This window comes from Schistocerca serialis, chromosome 6 (genome assembly GCF_023864345.2).
Source record: "Schistocerca serialis cubense isolate TAMUIC-IGC-003099 chromosome 6, iqSchSeri2.2, whole genome shotgun sequence".
In the NCBI taxonomy this organism is placed as follows: Eukaryota; Metazoa; Arthropoda; class Insecta; order Orthoptera; family Acrididae; genus Schistocerca; species Schistocerca serialis.
Window position 1 is genome coordinate 623,146,832 of NC_064643.1, and position 24,454 is coordinate 623,171,285.

Sequence of the window (24,454 nt, forward strand, 5' to 3'; positions counted from 1 at the left end):
CCCTTCTACTGAGACTGGGGGACATTCTCCCTCAAGGCGCGGACAAGCGTATACAGTCGGGAGCTCCGCCATTACGAATGTGCTCAGAGCCCGAACAGGCAGGTCAGGAACGCAAGCAATTGTCACTAGTAATTAATTTTTTGTTTGTTTGCAGTTACAATTCTTCAGTTCTGGGTACACATTGCAACCCTTACGTCACAGTATCTAAGCCACCGCTAGAAGAATCAAAACAAATATGTCGTAGTCCACCGATAAGATAGAGAACAACTTGATAAAGTAGAGATGAACTGCGTCATTTCTTTTTGCCTACCCCTCGTATTACCATCACACACTATAATGTATATAGGTTGCGGAGTTGAGGTACAGATAAATAATATAGCCATTCATGATATAGTCACTCCATCCATTCGTAAAAGAAATCTGGAATACACAAGCTTAAGTGCGAATCCTCACCCAAACATGAAATATGTCGAACGGATAGAAACTTTGAGATGAGAATTAAAGAGCACCTCGGTTTACTTCGTTTAAGCACTCTAAGCGGGTTCACCATTTCCACTCGCGTTGTTGAAGAGTGACAGACTATGCAAAACTCTGAAGACAACGCTCAGATCCTTATAAGTACGTGACTACGAATATGTTAGAAGAAACAGGAATAATTACAAATAAAAGCACACCATCACACAATATTCTCAACGAACAGACGGAGCTGGCTAATAATGCTCAAAAAAAAAAAAAAAAAAAAGATACCCTCTATGTCACACAGAAATCGATACTACCGTCCTCAAGCACAAATAGTGTGGTAATTAGTTTCAATAAATGCAGAATGGTTATAATTAAACTCCCGCTACTAGAGCCAGTACAGACAGTAAACTATTTACCATATGGACCCTCAACTTTACAACAATGGTGTTCAGGATCGACGTATGGGTAGCAATTGTCTGTGACAAGCTCACAGTGCAAACAGATTAACAGGTGCTTCTTCTAACCGATTTCTGCGCGATAAATTACCGCGCTACGTAATATTCACAAAAAATCTATCACAACAGTTCGATGTTGCTGACCAGGACGTGTCCATAGACGCTATGTTTGTATGAATCGTTTCAGACGTTATTGCGTTAACAATGTTTAAATATGATTTTATATCAGAAACATTTGATGTTAAGTAACTGGAAAAGTAATCTCGTAGTGATTGTGCGTCTTAACTCACCATCACTCACGTTACGTGCACGTCAAATTTTTGTCTTTGAAACTGTGTTACTGAGTTCTCTGTCACTGGTTGGGTTTAGTTTTTAACGGAGTTTTCCTTATTTGGTATTTAATGAGTCAAGTCAGCCATGGTGGATACGCTTGGAAGTCCACCTAAACTGCCGGGTTTTTCGCACCGGATGATCAGAGCCACCGGCTGACTGACCTGCACTCAAAACTTCTCATAGTTCAAACTCTGTCAGTGATCGCGCCTCAAACGTATTGACGGGGCTGTCACAACTCCCGGCGATCAGGCTGCTGACGTCAGAGCAGGACGCGCGCGCACGACCGAGTCTGTTATTAATGTTTTTCATAGCCGTTTCCGGGATGTACCGTCTGAAGACGTTCAATTTGTTTATTGTCTCCGGAAGATCTGTTGCTGTTCATATTCCTGTAGTAAATTTTTCTTGTCTGTGAGAGAAGTGATATTCTTGTTTTTAACTGGCAGTGAAATTAAATTAAAAAAATTGTACTGATTTCATTTCCCACGTATTTAGTTGTATATTACGGCAGAAAGGTATTGTGAAGAATACGCAGAATCTGTGTGTCGCTTTTGTTAAATATATTTATGCGTCGTAGGAGTGAACAACACTTGCCGGAGATGAAATTTTACATGATGTGCTCTCCAAGTCGGCATAAGTTACTCATGGTTTTCCTCTCTGGCGACTACTTTGTGAAGAGGTGAACCTTGTATCTCATATTATCTGTTTTTTCCTTACAACTTCGTCGCTACTATGTCGAAGTTTTTTGGCGTTCAAGAAATTCTAAATCATATTTTGGACTTATTTCTTGATGTGACGGAAATACACGACTGGCCATTAAAATTGCTACACCACGAAGATGACGTGCTACAGACGCGAAATTCAACCGACAGGAAGAAGATGCTGTGATATGTAAATGATTAGCTTTTCAGAGCATTTACACAAGGTTGGCGCCGGTGGCGACACCTACAACGTGCTGACATGAGGAAAGTTTCCAACCGATTTTTCATACACAAACAGCAGTTGACCGGCGTTGCCTGGTGAAACGTTGTTGCGATGCCTCGTGCAAGGAGGAGAAATGCGTACCATCACGTTTCTGACTTTGATAAAGGTCGGATTGTAGCCTATCGCGGTTGCTGTTTATCGTATCGCGACATTGCTGCTCGCGTTGGTCGAGATCCAATGACTGTTAGCACTCGTATCACTAGCAGTCGAGATGACAGTCAATTTATCCGCATGGCTGTAACGGATCGTGCAACAACGTCTCGATCCCTGAGTCAACGGATGGGGACGTTTGCAAGACAATAACCATCTTCACGAACAGTTCGACGACGTTTGCAGCGGCATGGACTATCAGCTCGGAGACCAGGGCTGCGGTTACTCTCGACGCTGCATCACAGACAGGAGCGCCTGCGATGGTGTACTCAACGACGAACCTGGGTGCATGAATGGCAAATCGTCATTTTTTCTGATGAATCCAGGTTCTGTTCACAGCATCATGATGGTCGCATCCGTGTTTGGCGACATCGCGGTGAACGCTCATTGGAAGCGTGTATTCGTCATCACCATACTGGCGTATCACCCGGCGTGATGGTATGGGGCGCCATTGGTTAAACGTCTCGGTCTCCTCTTGTTTGCATTGACGGCACTTTGAATAGTGGACGTTATATTTCAAATGTGTTACGACCCGTGGCTCTACCCCTCATACGATCCCTGCGAAAACCCTACATTTCAGCAGGATAATGCACGACCGCATGTTGCAGGTCCTGTACGGGCCTTTCTGGATACAGAAAATGTTCGACTGCTGCCCTGGCCAGCACATGCTCCAGATCTCTCACCAACTGAAAACGTCTGGTCAATGGTGGCCGAGCAACTGGCTCGTCACAATACGCCAGTCACTACTCTTGATGAACTGTGGTACAGTGCTGAAGCTGCATGGGCAGCTGTACCTGTACACGCCATCCAAGCTCTGTTTGACTCAATGCCCAGGCGTATCAAGGCCGTTATTACAGCCAGAGGTGGTTGTTCTGGGTACTGATTTCCCCGGATCTATGCACCCAAATTACGTGAAAATGTAATCACATGTCAGTTCTAGTATAATATATGTGTTCAATGAATACCCTTTATCATCTGCATTTCTTCTTGGTGTAATAATTTTAATGGGCAGTGGTGTATGTCGGGGTTTAGATCGCTAATAACTGAACGAAATTCAAGCACCAATGACTGTAAATCCTGGTGATTTGGACAGGCTATTACTATTAGGCATTTTTAGAGCTGTTCCACTCGAGACGGCAAAGCTGAAAATGTACTTTTGGAATTTTTTGATCGTAATTTAGTCGTTGCCACAGGGCGTATGCGGCAGCATCTCGTTAGGCAATTTCGCGGACGCGGAAAGATTTTGGGAGGCCTCTTGCGAGGCTTGTGAAAACGGCCCCTACTTTCTTTATCGAGGAAATGAAATTACTCTGTCGGAGGGATGAGCCGCTCACATAGCAGGCTATCGCGGCGAGTCGTGCAGAGGCCCGCCAGCAGCCGAAGTGTATCACGAGGGTAATCAGGCCAGCCGGCCAAAGGGGAGCCGGGAGCGGCCGCCGCTAATCCGGCCAAGTGCGGCCTCGCCCTGCGCCTTCTATCGCCCTGCTGCGCCCCTCTCCACGTATGAAAGAGAGGCTCGTTCCTGTTTACAGAGGCTAGAAATTACACCACCTTACGTTTGCATGGCTGCTCCATGCTTAAAGTAACGACAATTTTGTTTCACAGGCGCGGAGGCTGCCCTCATGTTGCTACAGTGTTGCATCCAGTGTAATAGAAGGGTTTAAGTTTGTGGTGGCTTTCCATCGATGATGTGCGTCTATTTCTCTGAAACCTGATTTATTATGTGATCTTACTGTGAAAGAAGTCTCTGATCAGGTTAAAGAAATTTCTGTGCAACACAACCAGAGCCATTCAGTTGCCGTACTTGCTTGTGAGTCTTCAGCCACAACGACAGTGAATTTTCTAAATGACAGCATAGTTCCACAACTGCCTCAATTTGTGTGCATGCATATATTGCTGTTAGAGCATTTTCAAACACTGGAACTGAAGTAAGTTCTGTCAACACATAGATTTGTGCGAAAGCACACTCTTCTTTTTGAACTTTGTGTGTGTGTGTGTGTGTGTGTGTGTGTGTGTGTGTGTGTGTTTGGGCTTACGGGCGCTCAACGCCGAGGTCATCAGCGTCGTGACAAACATTAAAAGAAACGAATGTGGACAAACTTAGTAAAATGGAAGCATACACGCAACGAAAGCGGGGAAGGATGAAAAATGCTGTATAAGAAAATAAAACGTAAGGAAAACGAGAAAGGAGCGTCAAGGATGCCACGGGAAATTGTCACTGGCTACCCACGTAAAAAATGGGCGAGCCAGTCACCCTATGAACAAATTAAGACCCTCTCCCTAAAATCTTGGTAAAAACATTGGATGCTGTGTAATTTACTGAGATCTGTGTGTCGACAGAACTTACGTCCGTTTAAGCGTTGGAAAATGCCTTAACAGCCGTATTTGCATTACTAGAAATAAAGGTTGCAAAATTCAGCCAGTAGTGAAACCAAGCTGGCATTTAAAAATCAGGCACAGCAATGTGTCATTTCATGTTGAGTGAAAAAAAAAAAATTTCTCAGTGATTGGCATAAAAAAAAGTTACGCTAGACATGACTTACAAGCCGGCCGCGGTGGCCGAGCGGTTCTAGGCGCTTCAATCCGGAGTCGCGCTGCTGCTACGGTCGCCGGTTCGAATCCTGCCTCGGGCATGGGTGTGTGTGATGTCCTTAGGTTAGTCAGGTTTAAGTAGTTCTAAGTTCTAGGGGACTGATGACCACAACAGTTGTGTCCCATAGTGCTCAGAGCCAGCCATGACTTACAACAATTACCAACCACTAACTTATTGACTCATATGCACATGATGTCAGACATAGTTGGTAGAAAAATAAAGTAAACCAGCATACTTCGCTTACCTGCATTAAAATTAAAAAAGTCAACGTACCTCGCTTACATTCATTGCATAATGTCATAAGTTATCATTTTTTGCGGTAACACCAGCAAAGCTAAAATTTCCCGAGTCCAAAATGGTTTAACACAAGTTATTTCTCTTGTGAACTCAAGAATGTCCTGTAGAACTCTGTTCAAGGAACTAGGGGTACTAAACACTACTTTGCAATTTATTTATTCCTTAAGAAATTTGTCATATTTAGTATATCTATTTTTGAAACCAACATCTCAGTTCATGGAGTTAAAACTAGAAATAAGAATAATATAAGAAAGTTGCTTACTGTGGTCCAAAGAGGTGTCCACTATTCAGCAAAACAAATTTGCAATAACCTGCCATCCGGCATAAAAACTTTAAATACCAGTAAACTAAAGAGGGGTCTAAGGGATTTACCGGTGGCCAGCCCCTTTCATTCGACTGACGAATTTCTTAGGAGAACCGCTTAATATTATTATTAATATAAAACAATGCACGTATTACGGACTGTCGACTTCTGTACCAATATTCAACGTCCACCGGGACAGTTTCACTTGGGATCTGTGGAACGTACATTAGCGTATCTTTCTTGGTTTTTATTCTTACTTTCTGACGCGTTCTTTATCATTGAGCATCTCTTCAATGTGGATCCATGGAACGAAAAAACCCCTAAACCAAAATATTTTTATTGATGCTTGCCTTTACCAGTTTCGAAATTTCGTTCGTCATCAGATGGCTACCTAAATGACGAACTATTAAGCAGTTCTCTAGTATTTACAATTTCGCGAAGCTCTGCAGTAAAAAAAATTTTCGGCTGGCAAATAGTCGAAATGGAAATGAAAATGTGGGATAACTCCTCTCGCAACAGTAGAATCATTGCATATTTCGTGTACTAGATGTGTAACACGTCCACTCACCGATTCGCTTACCGCTAGACTATGTGTTTTTATCAGCACAGTCACGATTATATCGGGACAGTGGATCACCATTAGCGCTTTGGCAACGAACAGCTAGATTTCACATCAGTACCACGTGTTTTAACACGCACTGATGCCACACAGAGGCAACACAAAGTAAAGAAATGAATTACTTACATTAGGTGGCGGTTACAGGTCGAAAGAGATGACAATAGAATCGATGTGCAGTCGGCTAGAGCAAAAATATGACACAATGAGCAGCAGAAACTAAGCAAACATATTTGAGGTGTGTTACTATGATATTACGTAAACATAAATGATGTACTGTTTGCTGTTTAACCAAGGTGGCACTGATGTTGCAATGAATATGCGGAATGTGTGTTTTAGTCTTTTTCTTATTGTGCTTGAATACATATTACGTATTATGTGCTGTTAGAATTAGTGGTTCTTTAATGTAATATATATGAATACAAGTCTGCATGAAATAGTGGGATTTAATGTATGTGACATACATTAAGGGTGTGTTTAAAAAAAGTATCACATATTCCGACAGGTGGTAGTACGGGTCAAATCAAGGAAAAAAGTTCCCACAATATGATGTCCGGAGTAATACCTGTTGGGGTATGAGCTACATCTACCTCGATACTCTGCAAATGACACTTTAGTGTGAACCACTTTCACAATAATTCTCTACTATTCCAGTGTCCAACAGCGCGCTGTAAAAATGAGCTCCTACATCTTTCCGTGCGAACTCTGATTTTCCTTATTTTATTATAATGATCGTTTCTCATTATGTAGGTCGCGTCAACAAAATGTTTTTTGGCCGGCCGAAGTAGCCGTGCGGTTAAAGGCGCTGCAGTCTGGAACCGCGACACCGCTACGGTCGCAGGTTCGAATCCTGCCTCGAGCATGGATGTTTGTGATGTCCTTAGGTTAGTTAGGTTTAACTAGTTCTAAGTTCTAGGGGACTAATGACCTCAGCAGTTGAGTCCCATAGTGCTCAGAGCCATTTTGAACAAAATGTTTTCGCACTCGGAGGAGAAAGTTGATAGTTGAAATTTCGTGAGAAGATTCCGCCGCAACGGAAAAGTCATTGTTTTAGTGTGTCCGCAGCTCGTGGTCGTGCGGTAGCGTTCTCGCTTCCCGCGCCCGGGTTCCCGGGTTCGATTCCCGGCGGGGTCAGGGATTTTCTCTGCCTCGTGATGACTGGGTGTTGTGTGATGTCCTTAGGTTAGTAAGGTTTAAGTAGTTCTAAGTTCTAGGGGACTGATGACCATAGATGTTAAGTCCCATAGTGCTCAGAGCAATTTCAACCATTTGTTTTAGTGAAGTCCACCCAAATCCTGTTTCATATCAGTGACACTCTCTCCCCCATTTCGCGATAACACGAAACGTACTTTCACGATTTAGTCCGTGAATGCTATTTGGCAAGGATCCCACACCGCGCAGCAGTACTCCCTAAGAGGACGGACAAGCGTAGTGTAGGCAATCTTTTTAATAAATCTGTTCCATCTTCTAAGTGTTCCGCCAATGAATCGCAGTCTTTGGTTCGCCTTCCCCATGACATTTTCTATGTGTTCTTTCCAATTTAAGTTGTTCGTAGTTGTAATTCCTAGATATTTAGTTGAAATTACTGCTTTTAGATTTGACTGATTTATCGTGTAACCGAAGTTTAACGGATTTCTTGTAGCACTCAAGTGGATGACCTCAAACTTTTCATTATTTAGGGTCAACTGCCGATTTTAGCATCAGACAGATATGTTCTAAATCGGTTTGCAATTTGTTTTGATCTGCTTAGGACTATTAAACGATAAGCGACAGCCCCATCCGCAAACAACCTAAAACGGCTGCTCAGATTTTCTCCTAAATTGTTTATTTCCGTCCTATCATTCCCTTCTGTCTGTTACGCAGACACTGTAGGCTGTGCTTCATGTTGTTAGCATGCAAAAAATGGTTCAAATGCCCGCGGCAGGATTCGAACCTGCGTCCGTAGCGGTCGCACGGTTCCAGACAGTAGCGCCTAGAACCGCTCGGCAACGCCGGCCGGCTTTTACCTTGCATTCTGATACTTCATTCAGTCCTCCTTCACAGTGAAACACGCAATCTCACATTAACCTGGCTCCATTCGGATTCCATCACATGCCTTGGTCGCACGATCCCGTAACATCTGCACTTACCGTGCGTTAGACGCACACCAATGCTTTTGAATGTCCCCACAGCCATAAATGTTACGGATTCAGGTCCCGTGAACGGGGAAGCTATTCTACATGACAAGTCCATCGCCCATGAAACTTTTCAGTTGGGTTCTGTCGCACAATCCATACAAAATGGGGTGGTTTCCCAAAATGGGGTGGTGCTCCTTCGAGCACGAACCATAGTCCTTGTCTTGTGACAAGGACATCGTTAAGAGATGAATTCGCACTACCCAATGGGCCTCATATTCTCCGCTACAAACTTCTGGACATCTAAACTTTCTAATGTAAAACATGAAGTTTACGTCCGCGCAGATTCTACCCATCCTTTTCTACCTGGTGCCGCCCTTTGCCACCCAATATTATCTCACGCCCATCTATGTTTACTTATTTCCTTTATTTAAGTATTTTTTGCTTCTTTCCAAAAACTTTATTTGACAATAATCTGAAATCCACACTTTAGTAAAAGACGTATATTAAAGATTGAGTAATACAAGACTGTAACGATTCGAAGGACTTCGTAGCCGAAAGAGAAATGTCTTATTTCAATTCACTCTCGTCACATGAATAACACTTTTGAAATCTAACATCTTTTTGTGACGAGGTCTAAGAAAAATTCAGAATATCAATGAGACAGTTAAAATTGGTTTTCTTTAAGCAGCTCCTGACAGTCTGATTTCAAACTAGTTAAAGCGCATCTACGTGCACTCCTCACATTCAGAAGACTGCGGTGTTTTGTTTTCATGGTGGCTGGCGTCGAAAATCCGGTCTTACGTAGGTATGTATATGACAACTGTACGAAGACTTTTAAGGCTTCATTCATCACTCCTGAATCAATAGCAAGGAGAATGGCCCCAAATTCTTCCAACTCCATTTGTTGAAACTGTTCTTTAGCACTTGAATCACATTTAAATTCAAAGCATCCTTTTGTGTTTCATCAGGAAGTGCACGCACATCAATTGTGAACGGCAATCTTGTTAACGTGCAATGAGAGCCTGCTGAAGACAAATGAGGAAAACAAAGTTTGATCGCTTCTTCGAGCCATTCCAGGTATTCACTGATAACTCTCTACGTGTTAACATCGCACTGTGGTTTATCTAGAAGTTCACTGACTCGAGGGAATAATGAAAAGTTAGTGATGTGAGCATCCTGGCGACGCTTCCATAGTTGTGTCCTTTCCAAGAAGGTCCTTATGGCAATGGTGGCATCCATTGTTTTCGTGTTTCTACCTTGTAGTTTCAAATTCAGATTATGCATGATTTGTAGGAAGTCTGTAAGGTATGCTAGGGAAAATATAAAGCTGTCATCAGTGAATGACTGATAAAGCTCAGGTGTCCCCTGACTCAGCAAAAACAGTTCTACCTCTGATTTCAGTCATACAGTCTCCAAAGCATATTGCCCTTGGAAAGTCACCGGGCTACGTATGTAAGATTCAAAATGGTTCAAATGGCTCTGAGCGCTATGGGACTTAACTTCTAAGGTCATTAGTCCCCTAGAACTTAGAACTACTTAAACCTAACCTAAGGACATCACACACATCCATGCCCGAGGCAGGATTCGAACCTGCGACCTATCGGTCGCGCGGCTCCAGACTGTAGCGCCTAGAGCCGCTCGGCTACTCCGGCCGGCCTACGTATTTAAGACTAAAGATTAGCGTTCACCACTGAGATCTTTACATAGGACTCGAAAAAAAAAAAGAGTATTCACACCACTTAACTCTATTTCTGTAACTACACTGATAACCACTATCAGTGCAGTGTTCAGTTTCTCCGGTAAAGTAAGAGAAGCTGAGGTATGTATGTGGATCAAACATTGGCAACCAATAAGATTAGGAGTTTTTCTTTGGCAGTATTTAGAAAGCCAGAGTGCGAACATAACATAGCTGGTGCTCCGTCACAGAACTCTGTCCCAAGACAAACCATTTTCAACCAAATACTCACTAACGATAGAAAATACATCAGAGCCTTTTTCTGTCGTTCCCAAGTTGATAGAAAACAACAGTTCTTCCGTTATTTTCTTCTCACCCACAAATCGGAAGTATGATATTAAGTGACATTGTTGAGCTACATCAGTGGAATCGACACACGGCAAGGCAAAAAAATGGAGATTTTTAAGTCCCCTCGCTACCCGTTCATTCACATTCAGGGCCATTTCTTCGATCCTATGTTGCACAAAGTTGTTTGAAAAAGGTATCTTGTCCGTCTTTCGCTGAATATCTTCTCCATACAGAAATCTGCTTTCTTTGAGAATGGAAGGTTTGATTCACGTTTCACCAATACTATGAGGATTTTTTGGTTTTTGCTATTAAGAAAGTAATTTCCTTTCCTGCTTCAATAACTTTCCAGGCAGACACACAGGCTGCAGTCAGTCGTTACTGGGGAAACATGACACACAACACACTGTGACAGTTGGACACTGTCCTTTACAACAAACGTGAATCCAAAATATATTCTTCATTATACAATCTTCTTTTAGCAGAAATTTGCACTCAACGTACAAAATCAATAAAAAATACTAATAACTTCAACAGAACACAACAGGCGTAATAGTTAAGACTGCAGAGCGCAGACAGAAGAATGAGTTGTACCAACAATAATTTTTGACTGGTAGGGCCGCACGCTTCTGCTTTCTTCTGCGCCATCTGCTGCCGCCCCCTGTTGAGGAAGATGCCCCCCCCCCCCTTCTCCAGTTTGGGAACCACAGATTTGACGGATTTCTATACCCACTTTCGTAGCTATGGTCGCTAATTTACACTGCAAAATTCGGATGGAGCCAATTCAAATCCTGATAGCGAGCGAAGTATTCATAATCGCCTTTCGCTGCCAAGATGATACTAGAGAACAGCCTAAAGTTTCTTCCATCCGACCGCGTACCAGTCTCCTTCTTATGGAGTCAGATCGTGTGAGACTTTTCAGGGTGATATGTTCACCGGATACGTACATTAAGGAAGCACCTTGGTGGTATCAGAAAGAATTCGGAGTAGTCGACAATGTTGAAGGAATCAAACCAACGGTCCCTGTTTATACCCTAAGCGATTAAGAGAAAACTTGGAAAGCGTAAAACTAGGTGACGAGGGTTGGGATCTGAACCCTCTCCTACCACTGCGCCAACTAGCTCGGTCGTACTATTTCGAGAAGAGAAGACTGCGTCACGCGCACAGGTCAATTTATGGCTGGACTCACATAATGGGGCTGTATAGGAATGCGTGAGCCAGTACATCAGACAATATTCACCTCTAGGGTATATATATAGATATAGATATATATATATATTAAATTGTAATGATTGATGCTGCTTAATACAATTTCATACAGCACTATTGTCTACGTCAGCCTAGGAAACTCCTGAGATATCTATGCGTTGTCATCAACTGATGCAAAATCTGGAAGAGCAAAACAAATCCGAATAAAAGTGTCGATATCAGTACTAGTTTCTAACCGTTTCTCGGAAATTTCTTTGGCCGCAGGAACTTAAGGAAATTCGCTTTGCAATTTATTTTAGCCTTCAGCTACAGACTAACATTTTCTTTACAAATTAAAAAGTTTACCAGTAAAGGTGGTAAATAGACGATCGAGTAATATTAAGTCACTTTGTTCAAAATGCCGCATGGATGAAACGACAAAACACACACACACACACACACACACACACACACACACAGCAGGGACTTCACAGTACATAACCAAATCATAAGATTTCACAGTATTTACCATATTCCGTTTTGTTTGAACCAATAATCGGTTTCAGCTCTACAGGCATCATAATCTAGTTCTTAACGACCTTACATCCCCTGTGTCGCTGCCTCGTGCGATCTCGTGATGTCTGTAAAGTCTAAACAGGTTATCAGTTAAAACAGAATGAAATGTGACAAAGATAGTGAATTCTAAATCTGTTTAGATACCATCTGTCTCTTCCAAAGGTGAAAGCGGCTTTATTTCATTTTTAGGATGTAATGTAGTGCAGACAGAAAGTGGATATAAACAGTCGCAACACATACAACACAATAACACCTACACCCAAGGCATATAAATTTTTGCCGTTTTTATTTGATATACTAAATTTGTTTGTTGTATTATTGGAACTGAAAATAATTATTTCCATTTGTGTTTGTTGCAAACACAATATACCAATTTTATAAAGTTTGTTATTGCAAAAACAGGGTGACAAGTATTGAACTATATGAAATAAAATCGTCATAACTTCTGAACGGTTTGCGTTAATTCGTTCAAACTGCACGGTTGGCCGCGGGGCATGATGGGAAGTAGTATGCGCATGGTATGGTTTGGTTTAGCCACGAAGGCCACTTTCATTTGGATTGATTCGTCAATAATCAAAACTGGTGCATTTGGGGGACTGAGAATACGCATTTCGCGATCAAGAAGTCTCTTAACTCTGAGCCGGTGACTGTGTGGTCTGCAATGTCCAGTCAAGGAATAATCGGTGCAATATTCCTTGATGGCACAGTGACTTCCGAACGGAACACGAAGGTGCGTGCATAACGGAGCTCGACCCCATCGAAGCAGGAGAGTGTTTAATGTCCTGGGGGAGCACTTTCGGGACCGCATTCTGGCTCTGGGGTACCCAGAGGCCAAGGATTCGATTGGCCGCTATATTCTCCGGATCTGAACACATGCGACTCCTTTTTTGCGGGGTCTATATTAAAGACTAGGTGTAGAGCAGTATGTCCAAAACCATTTCTGAGCAGAAAACAGAAGGCCATCGACAGCATCGATGTTCCGAACTTCAGAGGGTCATGCAGAATTTCACTATTCGTCTGCCCCATATCATTGCCAAGGATGTCAGGCAAAGCTAATATGTAGTAACCTAAATCCGAACACCTGCACTGACGTCTACATGTTGCATAAGGTACGTGCACGCCGTAGTTTGTAACTAATTTTCGTTTTTTTTCGTATAGTTCAATAACTGTCACCTTTTATATGTGTAGTCTCTGTTCCTTGTTCAGTGATTAGACACAAAAAATCATGTAACGCAAAGATGAGAGTATAATCTGAAATTAAAGAATTTTAGTTAGGTGAAGTACCTTGGTTAGGGGAGACGGCAGCTCGGAACGAGTGAGATATGAACACGACAGTAGTAGTAGTCGTAATAGTAGTGGTGGTGATGGTGGTGGTGGTGGTAGTGGTGGTGCTGGTGGTTGTACATTACGAGCAGTCATACTGAGCAGAAGTAGAAGGCATAGCCTGAGATGCCAAGAGGTTGTGAAGCACACTGAATGGGGGGTGTCCATATTTGTGAATATCTCATTTTAATTCATAGCTCTAGATTCCTGAGTACCGTGATACCACTAAAAAAACCTTTTCGAATTCATTAGCCAAAATAAAATCATTTTCTAAAAGTGTAGACACGTTTAACAGCGCTTAGGAAGATCAATTATTGCGCGTCAAAAGTAGATAGATCAACTGCACATTATAGCGCACATCCTTGCAAAGCTACTTTCTAAATTTACTGCGACAAGCAAACACTCTTATCGGTATGCCCACTGTCGTTTCTGTCGCTGAGGAAAATAAATAGGCATTCGAGACTATCGGATCGCAGTGGCACAGTTTCCACTACCGGAAATGATTGTCACTGTTAAGTGGCCAGCGCTTGCAGTACAGATCCAATAAAAGCACCTTATTACTGCGGGACTATGCTCCGATATCTCTATTACGCCATTTTAGATGATCGCATAAAGCTCAATAGGCAACGGCCTTGCCGCATGGTGACACCGGATCCCATCACATCACCGAAGTTAAGTGCTGTTCGACTCGGCTGACATTTGGATCGGTGACCATGCGGGCCTGCCGAACGCTGTTGGCAAATGTGGTGCACTCAGCTCTTGTGGGGCCAACTGAGGAGCTACTCGATTGAGAAGTAGCGGCTCTGGTGATGAAAACTGACAACGGCCGGAGAGCGGTGTACTGACCACATCCTTCTGCATATTCGCATCCACTGACGCATATCGCCTGAGGATGAGACGACAGACGGTATCATTGGGCATTCCGAGGCTTGTTCGGACGGAGTTTAGTATCATACTCACTTCCTCACTGTACTTCGACAGAAATGAACATTATGTCGGCGCTGCCCTCCAGCATCTGCTTTCCTTCCCTTATTTACATCAGTAACAATATAAGCTGGTCACAGCAGGACCTATGCGACCGTTAGTCACCCGGAGTGACGTGCGTAAAACATTAAACACGTAAGGTGGATGCAGACAACGCGGCAATGCAGATCAGACAGAGTAATGTGGATGCTAATACTGCTTCCCAACATATTTATTCCTTCATGAATATAAATAACGCTAGAAACAAGAATAAACTTATTACAAGTTTAAACTCTCTTTGGTCCAGCAAGTTGTGTCTTATTAAAGAACACAGATTTCGGAAAACTTGCCAGCAGGTATAACTACCACAAAACTATAACTTAAGAGGAGCCTAAACGATTCATTGCTGCCCAACTTCTTTGATTTCTTTAACTCCATTTTTTAGTAGAATCGATTGATATGTATAACGGGGGTATCTGCTTCAGGTCGTCAGGCGCACTTTCTTTCGTTTTTCGGCAGATATTTACAATTTCTGTTTCGCAGCGTGTAGGTGGTATCAGCCCAAACAAATCCTGCTCTTTCATACGGCGCCCAGCGTCGAGGGAAAGCGTCGGTTTGTTTCCATTTACAAACGAAATGATTTTTAAATCAGAATTTCAAGTGCTCATTTGATAGAGCGCTCCCAGACTACTCTAGTGCGATCTTCTATTTATCAACATGTATTAACAGGAGCAGTAAAACACTATGAATACCCAGTACGCCATCAGCGACTGAGCAGCGCTTCTGCATGACGAAAGCAGTCAGCGCTGGCCAGGGAGGTGCCGTCACTGCTGGAGAACACGTTACTGCTCATGTTTTACCGTCCGTGTTAACAGATATTGGTAAAACGAATATCGCATTACACTAATAAAATCATTTTGCTTGGACAAGGAAGCAAACAGACTCTTTCCCTCGACGCCGGACGTCGTATGGAAGATGTGATTAGCAGTATGTGTCTGGGCTGACTCGAGATAAGCATTGCGAAAACAAAATTGCAAATATTTACCGAAGCACCGGAGAAAATGCACCTATCAAGTCTTAGGGGAAGCACCCTGTATGTTTTTAATAACATCAAATCAAGCGAGGCTTAATTAAAATCTGACTTACGCACATCTTCAGTGAAGTAATTTGATCAGTGTAAATCAGCGTGTTAAGCTGATTTTCTGTTTGATGGTGTGTGACTGCGACAGCCTATTGTTCATATGCACCTCACCTCTGTATGTTGTACATTTTTAATTTTTGTGAAAAGTTCGTTAGTACCTCTTAAATGAAAATACGTTTAAGATTTTTTGACATATTTCACGCGCTTGAGGGGCGTTGGTAAATCTTTTTTAATACGACTTATGTATATGTGAAGTGATCTATCCTGGTTTGCTAAACGCCTCTGAATGAGTAATTAAAACACAAATTTTATTAGTAGTTGCGTTGCAACCTACTTTATGGGACACTGGATTGAGAGGTGGCGAAATTTTAGGCCACGTTCGCACGAGACGACAGCGAAGCCGCTCGCGGCGGCAGCGGCCAGGAGGCCATGAGCACGCACAGCGCGTATCGCGGCCGCAGTGTTTCACGATATCGCAGCCGATCTAGATTTATGAACAGCGGCACATGAAATTACACACTGAACGGCAATACAATGCGCGGCGGCAGATAAGCAAAGATTTGCGTGGCGTCGGCGCCCGCCATCCATTGGGGAGGGGGGGGGGGGGGGGGGGCTGGATGCGTGGGACGTGGCAGCGGACGCGCCACGAGCCACCAGTCGACGACTGCGTCCGGTTATTACCGGCCGGGGCCAATTACCCGCGCCCTTCACGAGCTGATGCCCGTCCGCCGGTCGCCAAATGAGCATCGCCCACCGCCGATAATTAATTAGGAGGCACGGGCGGACAGCGCTGCGGCACGGCTCGTCCCCCGCACTGTCGCTGCCGCTGCGGCTGCGGCTGCTCGCCCCGTTGCATCAATTGCCGGCGACTGCGTGGCTGCCACAAGGGCACTCCACAACTCGAAAACCGCGCGCAAAGCACTTCTTACTAACCTAGGCCTAAACCAAACTCATTAAAATTTCCTCCAATTGGTCATTTACGACTTCCACTTCTGATATGTGTTATTGTTATACAACCTTTCTGTTCCTACTCTACACTGACGGAAAAAACTGCAAGATTAAAAAAATAATTAACGGAGAGTAACGTAATTTCGGAAATACATTTGTGTAGATATTTCATTGATTAACACTGCAAGATCATAAGTTATCGCAAGTGTGAGGTAAGCCATTCCAAATTTGAAATACTGGGACACCAATAACAAAGAGTAACGATCAGAATGTTGAATGCAAGCATGAAAGTGCATGCATGGTATTATGCAAGTTCCAGACGTCAGTTTGTGGGATGTAGTTCCGTGCCTATTGCGCTTGGTCAGTCAATGCAGGGACGGTCAACGCTAGTTGTGGAACATGCTGGAGTTGACGTCCAATGATGTCCCAGATGTGCTCGATGTAGGCAGATCTGGTGATGGAGCAGGCCAAGGAAACATGTCGATACTCGGTAGAGCATGCTGGGTTACAACAGCGGTGCGTGGGCGAGCGTTATCCTGTTGTAAAACTCCCCCTGGAATGCTGTTCGCCGGGCGGAGTGGCCGCGCGGTTAGAGGCACCATGTCAAGGGTTGCGCTGCCTTTCACACCGGAGGTTCGAGTCCTCCCTCGGGCACGAGTGTGTGTGTTGTTCTTAGCATAAGTTAGTTTAAAGTAGTGTGTAAGTCTAGGGACCGATGACCTCAGCAGTTTGGTCCCTTAGGAATTCACACACATTTGAACATTTTGAATGTTGTTCATGAATGGCAGATGTGCAGATTTGCAGTTAGGGTGTGCGGTATATCTACGTGAGTACTTCTGCTGCCATATGAAATCGCACCCCAGACCATGATTCCAGGTGTAAGTCCAGTGTGTCTAGCATGCATACAGGTTGGTTGCAGGTTCTCAATTGGCCTCCTTCTAACCAACACACGGCCACCACTGGCAGCGAGTCAGAAGCAGCTTTCATCAGAAAACACAACAGACTTCCATCCTGCCTTCCAATGAGCATTCGCTTGACACCACTGAAGTCGCAAACGGCGCTGGTGTGGGTCACTGGAATGCGCGCTACAGGACATGTGGCTCGGAGCTGCCCTTGAAGTAACCGATCTGTAACAGTTCGTTGTGACAATGTGGTGCCAACTGCTGCTCAAATTGCTGCTGCAGATGCAGGACGATAAGCCAGAGCCACACGCCGAACACGATGGTCTTCCCTCTCGGTAGTACCAAGTGGTCGTCTGGAGCGCAGTCTTTTTGCGACCGTACATTCTCGTGACCACCGCTGCCAACGATCGTGAACAATGCCTACATTCCTGGTAAGTCTTTCTGCAGTGCCACAGAAGGAACATCTAGCTTCTCGTAGTCCAATTAGATGAACTCGTTCAAACTCAGTGAGGTGTTGGAAATGACGTTTTTGTCGCCTTCACTAACATCAGCTCACCACGTCGAATCTCAGAGGTAAATAACGCTCACGACCGTTACAGCGCCTATTTAAAGCAAACCTGATTTGCATCCTCACAGCGGGGCTACTACCGCTACTTCAATGCGCCTGGCGCAAAATTTGAATAGACATCATCTTTCAGATGTAGAAATGCCCTTACCAACTTTCGTTTATATCGCCAACTCCTCTCCTTGGCGTTGCTGTTTTTTTTTCATCAGTGTATATGCACGACCTAGGAGACAACCTGTGCATCTCTTTTAGATTGTTTGCATATGATGATGTCATTTACCGTCTAGTAAAGACGCCAGAAGAATAAAACGAATTGCAAAGTGATTTAGACACTATGTCTGTAGTGTGAGAAAAGCCGCATTTGGCCCTAAGCAATGAAAAGTTTAACGCCGACAACACGAGTACTATAGAAAATCCTTTGATTTTCAGTTACAGTGTGGATATCACAAATTTAAAGGTTGTCAGTTCAACCGAAAACCCGCGGACTACAGTTACCTACGAAGAACTTAAATTGGAACCCTCACATACGAAGGCGAACGAAGACTGTGTTTTATTAGCAAAACACTTAGAAAGTGCAACAAGTATACTAAAGAGACTGCCTACACTATACTTGTCCGTCCGTTTCTGCGGTATTCCTGTGTGGTATGGAATACTTACCAGATAGGATTGACGGAGGACATGCCGAAAGTTCAAAGAAAGGGGCAGACTGTTTTGTAGGGGACAGAATGCCACGGATATGATACTCGAGTTTGTCTGCCAGTCATTTTAATGAAGGCTAATTGGTTGCGGCGAGATCTATCACGAAATTTCAATCACCAATTTTCTCCTTCGAACGGGAAAATAGTTTGATGACTCCCACCTACATAAGGAGAAATGATTATCGTATTAACACAAGAAAAATCTGAGCTCATACCAAATCATTTAGCTGTTTATTTCTTCCGTCGATATTCGAGAATCAAACGGACGAGAGAATAATCTGAAACGAATTCTATAACCACTCTGCCTAGCATTGAAGTATACACTGCACAGTAGTCATGTACATGTAGATGATGCACACGAAAACTGTTTGTCCTTGCATTTGAACAAGTGTCATTTCTACAACTAAAGCAAGAAACGGGTCTCACATTTCAAAGTTATCTGCAAGTCCACGTGAAATATATTTGTCAGTCTTTCGTGAAACCATAGACGTCCGCTACGGTAGGAGTTGCGTGAAAGTTCACTTGACTTCTCGTGGAATTTTCTGTACATGCTATAATTTATTACGTGTTTCTATTCTACTAAACAGCAGACTAGCAGACTTAGCAATTCTGCGATGGGAAATACTGTGACTGCAGCAAACGGCCTCCCCCGCCATGACGCCTTAGGCGATGTCTGGCTTTCAAGGCGGATGACAACGTTTACAGAACATTGCGGAGAGAGAGACCCCAAATTTTTCTCTGTAGCTTCCTCGTACAGCTCGTTATGCCCCATCTTTACGTGTTGCAACGCATCACAACGTACAATTACAGCGTTACAAAATACGCCGTCCAGTAGCCATACTGCGAATAACGTCTCAAGAGTGGGCGATGAGTATCGTCTTTTCTCAGGCCTTTTTTCCACGCCCATCGAGGCGAATACTGGATTTTGGTTAGAATTTACACAAACAACCCAAAAAATGAAGTTTTATACAGCATTTTATTCAACTTTAATTATGCAGTGAACAAAAAAATATAGAAGACATGAAAATACTACAGAACATTCATTACAGTGTTTGTGTGTGATGCTTTGTAAGCAAAGTTTTACAAATGGCATCGAAATTGAATAACAGATATTCAAAGTTTGTTTCCTGTTTTTTTTTTTTTTTTTTTTTGCTAATTATTTTTGTTGATACCTAACACGATTTACTGACAGGGGATGTAATTACAGAACATTACCTTGAAAAAGTCGACATCCATACCAACAAATATAATCCAAAATCACGTTTACCTTTTAATCTTCAAAGTAATACACCTTCAGAAATGTTGAACGGATATTTATCAGTCTTCAGAGACAGAAATAGTTTTGAGTCCTTTCTATCAAAATTTGATCTTGGGTCACAACACGTCTTGTCTCTCACCAAACCAGCTGTACAAAAATCGGTTTAGGCTCTTGATCCCCTCTTCGACAAATTTCTTCAGCCGCTCATCATCTAGATCAGGGATTCCCAAACTTTTCCTCGACGGAACACCTTGAGAATCCTGGTAATCTGATCGCCATTCTCTTTATCTTGAAGGTTATTAAAATTGTTTTAAAAATGATAAAAATTTGTTTTATTTAGAGATTACTTCAATTTTACATCATAACTAATAACACAAAATAAAAATAATAAAAGTTTTAAAAAACTGGCAACACAGTTCGGGAAACCCTGCTCCAGATTCTGTAAGAACGAACAACGATCGGAATATCAAGAAGGATCACTTCTCTAGCCAATGGGGATAACGCGGTTTCAAAGTGATAGTGAGGTGGTGGTCTGTCTCGGTAACAAACAATACTTCTACTTAAATTCAAGACTTCGTTCGCACTAAGCCACTAATTTAGCTCAGAGGCTTGTGATTTTCTTCGCTAAATGAGTATGCCTTCAGGCATGGTTCAGTTGATGTTAAAGTGGACGACTGATGTGGAGTGTTCAATAAGTATGAAGCGCAAAGCGAGAGTTAATTAAGAATTGAATCTTGATGCCATGTTTACCCTGAAACAGATGGTAAAGACATTAAAATGAATACAAGGGAATAATGGTAGGAAGACGATTCGTCAAAGAACTACGCATGGAGCTTCCGAAGTGCTTCTTAAAGAAATAAATTCGAGCTGAACATCTAAAGAAGCGCTTTTGCACACTAAGACTGTTAAAACAATGTTTCAAGCCTCTATTAAAGAAAGTACACACTTGAATCCACTAGACAGTATGCCTGCAAGAAAAAACAATTTGGTGGAAGTGTTGTACTTCCTTTATATTGGCAGTGGAGTTAAGGACCCTGAAGCGTCTCTTGATTACGCAACTCAAGTGTACGGAGGACACTGTATACTTCGCAAGCGCTTCTGTATAGCGTAAGCAGAACATAGTCGACTGTCCAGTTCAAATGGTTCAAATGGCTCTGAGCACTATGGGACTTAACATCTATGGTCATCAGTCCCCTAGAACTTAGAACTACTTAAACCTAACTAACCTAAGGACAGCACACAACACCCAGCCATCACGAGGCAGAGAAAATCCCTGACCCCGCCGGGAATCGAACCCGGGGACTGTCCAGTATGCCATGGTGCCGATCGTCAATAAAAAGAGAAGAAGAGAGGACATTGCGAGACGGAGACGAAAGATCTACTAAACATTCGTGTGCATACTTGTTCAGTTGCGCGCCACTGGCAAGCGAGTTCGGTGTATACTGTAAGCTAATCCACATTCTACTGAATCCAATCCGCTAAATAATTATACCAAATACGTCGACTAAATATTTTTCGTCGCAAACACTTAGACCTGCCACTGGCCTAAATTACTGGCGGAGAGTGAACCAGTCCTTCCTTTGACGGTTTAGTGAGCAACCTCCCAGTATAGACTGATAAATGACAGTAGGGGAGAAACCGCCGATACACTCCTGTCGAAAACAAAATAACAAGGAAACATTACTTTTTGTTGGTCAACCAGTTTCAGCAGAGACACAGATTCTTCAGCAACCATTATTCACCTTTCTGATGATGTAAAGGCATTTTCCTTCATATTGCAGAGCATGGACACTGCGCCGAGGGCGAAGGATTATGCAGACATGTAAGTTGCGACAAATTCGTACATTTTATACTTCCTACACGATACGGCCAGCCGGCCGGTGTGGCCGAGCGGTTCTAGGGGCTCCAGTCTGGAATCGCACTTCCGCTACGGTCGCAGGTTCGAATCCTGTCTCGGGCATGGATGTGTGTGATGACCTTAGGTTTAAGTAGTTCTAAGTTCTAGGGGACTGATGACCTCAGATGTTAAGTCCCATAGTGCTCAGAGCCATTCGATACGGCCATTCAATAACAGCAGACTCTGTAATAAATGCCTACACGGACTTTGCTGCAGCCTGAAAGTTGCATTCAAGCACTCGTAACATTCAGAGAGTACAACGTAATGTTATTTTGAATAATAGAGGGAATAGAAATTGTAATAGCTGCGTATGGTACTGTAATATGAGAATCAAAACTTACATGTTTTCCTTAATTCGACAAATTTCTAAATTCTTTTAATTCTGAACTGACAGCATTTTTTCTACCAGAAAATAGCATTCTCTACATTTCCACGATTACTCTGCAATTGATGATAGAAATTTCATGAGAAAGTTCTGCCGCAGCGAAAAACGCTTTCGTTTTAATAAATGTCACACAATTCACACAATTAGTGCATCATATCCGTGGCACTCTCCCCTATTTCGCGATAATATAAAACGAGCCGCCCTTCTTTGAACTTTTTCGACGTCCTCCATCAATCCTATCTGATGCGTATCCCACACCGCACTGCAATAATTCATAAGGGGGCGGACAATCTTAGTGTAAGCAGTCCCTTTAGTAGAGCTGTTGCATTCTTTCTGTGTTCTGCCAATAAACCGCGTTCTCTGTTTGCTTTCGCCACAACATCATCTATGTGATAGTTCCGAACTGAGTTATTCGTAATTGTGATCCCTAAGTATTTATTTGAGTTTACAGCCTTTAGATTTGTGTGATTTATCGTGTAATCGAAATTTCGCGGATTCCTTTCAGTATTCAAGTGGATGACTACACACTTTTCATTATTTTGAGTCACTTGCCAATTTTTGCACCATACAGATAGCTTGTCTGTGTCATTACGCATTTGTTTCAGATCATCTGACGACTTTACAAGACGGTAGATGACAGCATCATCCGAAAACAATCTAAGAGGGCTGTTCAGATTGTCTCCTAAATCGTTTATGTAGATCAGGAACAGTTGACGGATTGTAAGACTTCGTTGGGAAACGCCAGAATTACTTCTGTATTGCTCGAACACTTTCCGCCAGCTATTAAAAAGCGTGACCTTTCTGACAGGAAATCAGGAATTCAATCACACAACTGATACGATACTGCATAGGAACGTAATTTGATTAGAATTGCTTATGAGGAACCGGTATCAGAGACTTTCTGAAAATTTAAACACATGGAATTAATCTGACCCCCCTGGGGATAACACTCATTACTTCATGAGAATAAAGAGCTATCTGTATTTCACAATAACGATATTTTTTAAATTCGTGTTGGCTATTTGTCAATAAATTGTTTTCTTCGAGGTGATTCATAATGTTCGAACACAGTATATGCTCCAAAATCCTACTTCAAATCGACGTTTGTGGTATGGGTACGTAATTCAGCGGGTTACTCGTATTTCCTTTCTTGGATATTGATGTGACTCGTGCAACTTTCCAGCCTAGGGATCTTAATAGAATTCGGCTATATACGATTGCAAATTATGATGGAGCTATTGGATCAGCATACAATGAAAGGAACTTATCTGGTATAGAGTCTGGACCGGAGCCTTGCCTTTATTAGGTGTTTTAAGTTGTTACCTGTAAATTACTTATGTTGGCAGTCGTTTTTGATTCGAATTCTGAAATATTTACTTTTTCTCCTTTTGAGAAGGAATTTCGGAAAGTCATGTTTAGTAACTATGTTTTCGTGGCACTGTCATCAACAAAACTACCACTGCTATGGCGCTAATGATTTCGTCTTGCCGCTAGTGTACCTTAATTATACCCTGAATCTCTTTGGGTTTTGTGCCAGACTTACAGAGAGTTTCATAGTGTAAACTATTAAAAGGATACCGCATTGACGTTAACGCTAAATTTCGAACTTCTGTAAAATTCCGTCAATCTTGTGGATTTTGCGTTCTTTTAAATTTGGCATACTTGTTTCGTTGCTTCTGAAACAGCGCCCTTAGCTGTTTTGTGTACCACCGGGGATCATTACCACATCTTAGTAACTTATTTGGTATGTATTTCTCAACTGCCGTCGATATTATTTCCTCGAATTTAAACCACGCCTGGTCCACGCTAACATAGTAAGACTGGATGCTTTTAAACAACATAAAATTGCGTTAATGACTCTCCACCGTAGTTTCGTTTCCACTTTTGACATTCTACAATAATGACGTCAGTTTCCCTTCACTGAAAAATCTGTATTGCTGTGACTATGCATTTTCACTTTTCAATATGTCGTGAATATTTTGTGATAAAATGTCATTAAATATTTCAGCAGTTTCTGCTTGGTAACCCACAACTCTTTTGATACAAAACACCAGTTACCATGCGACAAAATTCGAGTAAGAAACAGCTAGTGTGATGGTATAGGGCGATTTGGGAACGTAAAAGAACATCTACTGACTGTGAGGAGCAAATTTTTAATAATTTTCTCGTGGTTATGGATCGAGCAAGCAATTTGCCTTCTCGGTCAACTGTTCGTTCAGGTGATTTCGGTAAAGTCTGAATGATTAGGAGGTAGTAAAATGTGACCGCTGTATGCTAAAGAT

At 42.6% G+C, this 24,454-nt stretch overlaps 1 protein-coding gene across 2 annotated transcripts in view; it reads right to left on the reverse strand.

The window, feature by feature from the left end:
- Nucleotides 1-24,454, reverse strand: part of LOC126484412 (E3 ubiquitin-protein ligase mib1) — a 631,979-nt gene that overhangs the window by 155,488 nt on the left and 452,037 nt on the right. Inside the window, exon 12 of one of the 2 annotated variants that reach the window (XM_050107919.1) lies at nucleotides 6,321-6,375. The exons of the other annotated variant lie outside the window; for it this stretch is intronic. Coding sequence (XP_049963876.1) covers nucleotides 6,333-6,375 — 43 coding nt within the window. The 3' untranslated portion in view covers nucleotides 6,321-6,332. Of the gene's footprint in view, nucleotides 1-6,320; nucleotides 6,376-24,454 lie in introns of those variants that run through there. 2 annotated transcript variants of the gene reach the window in all.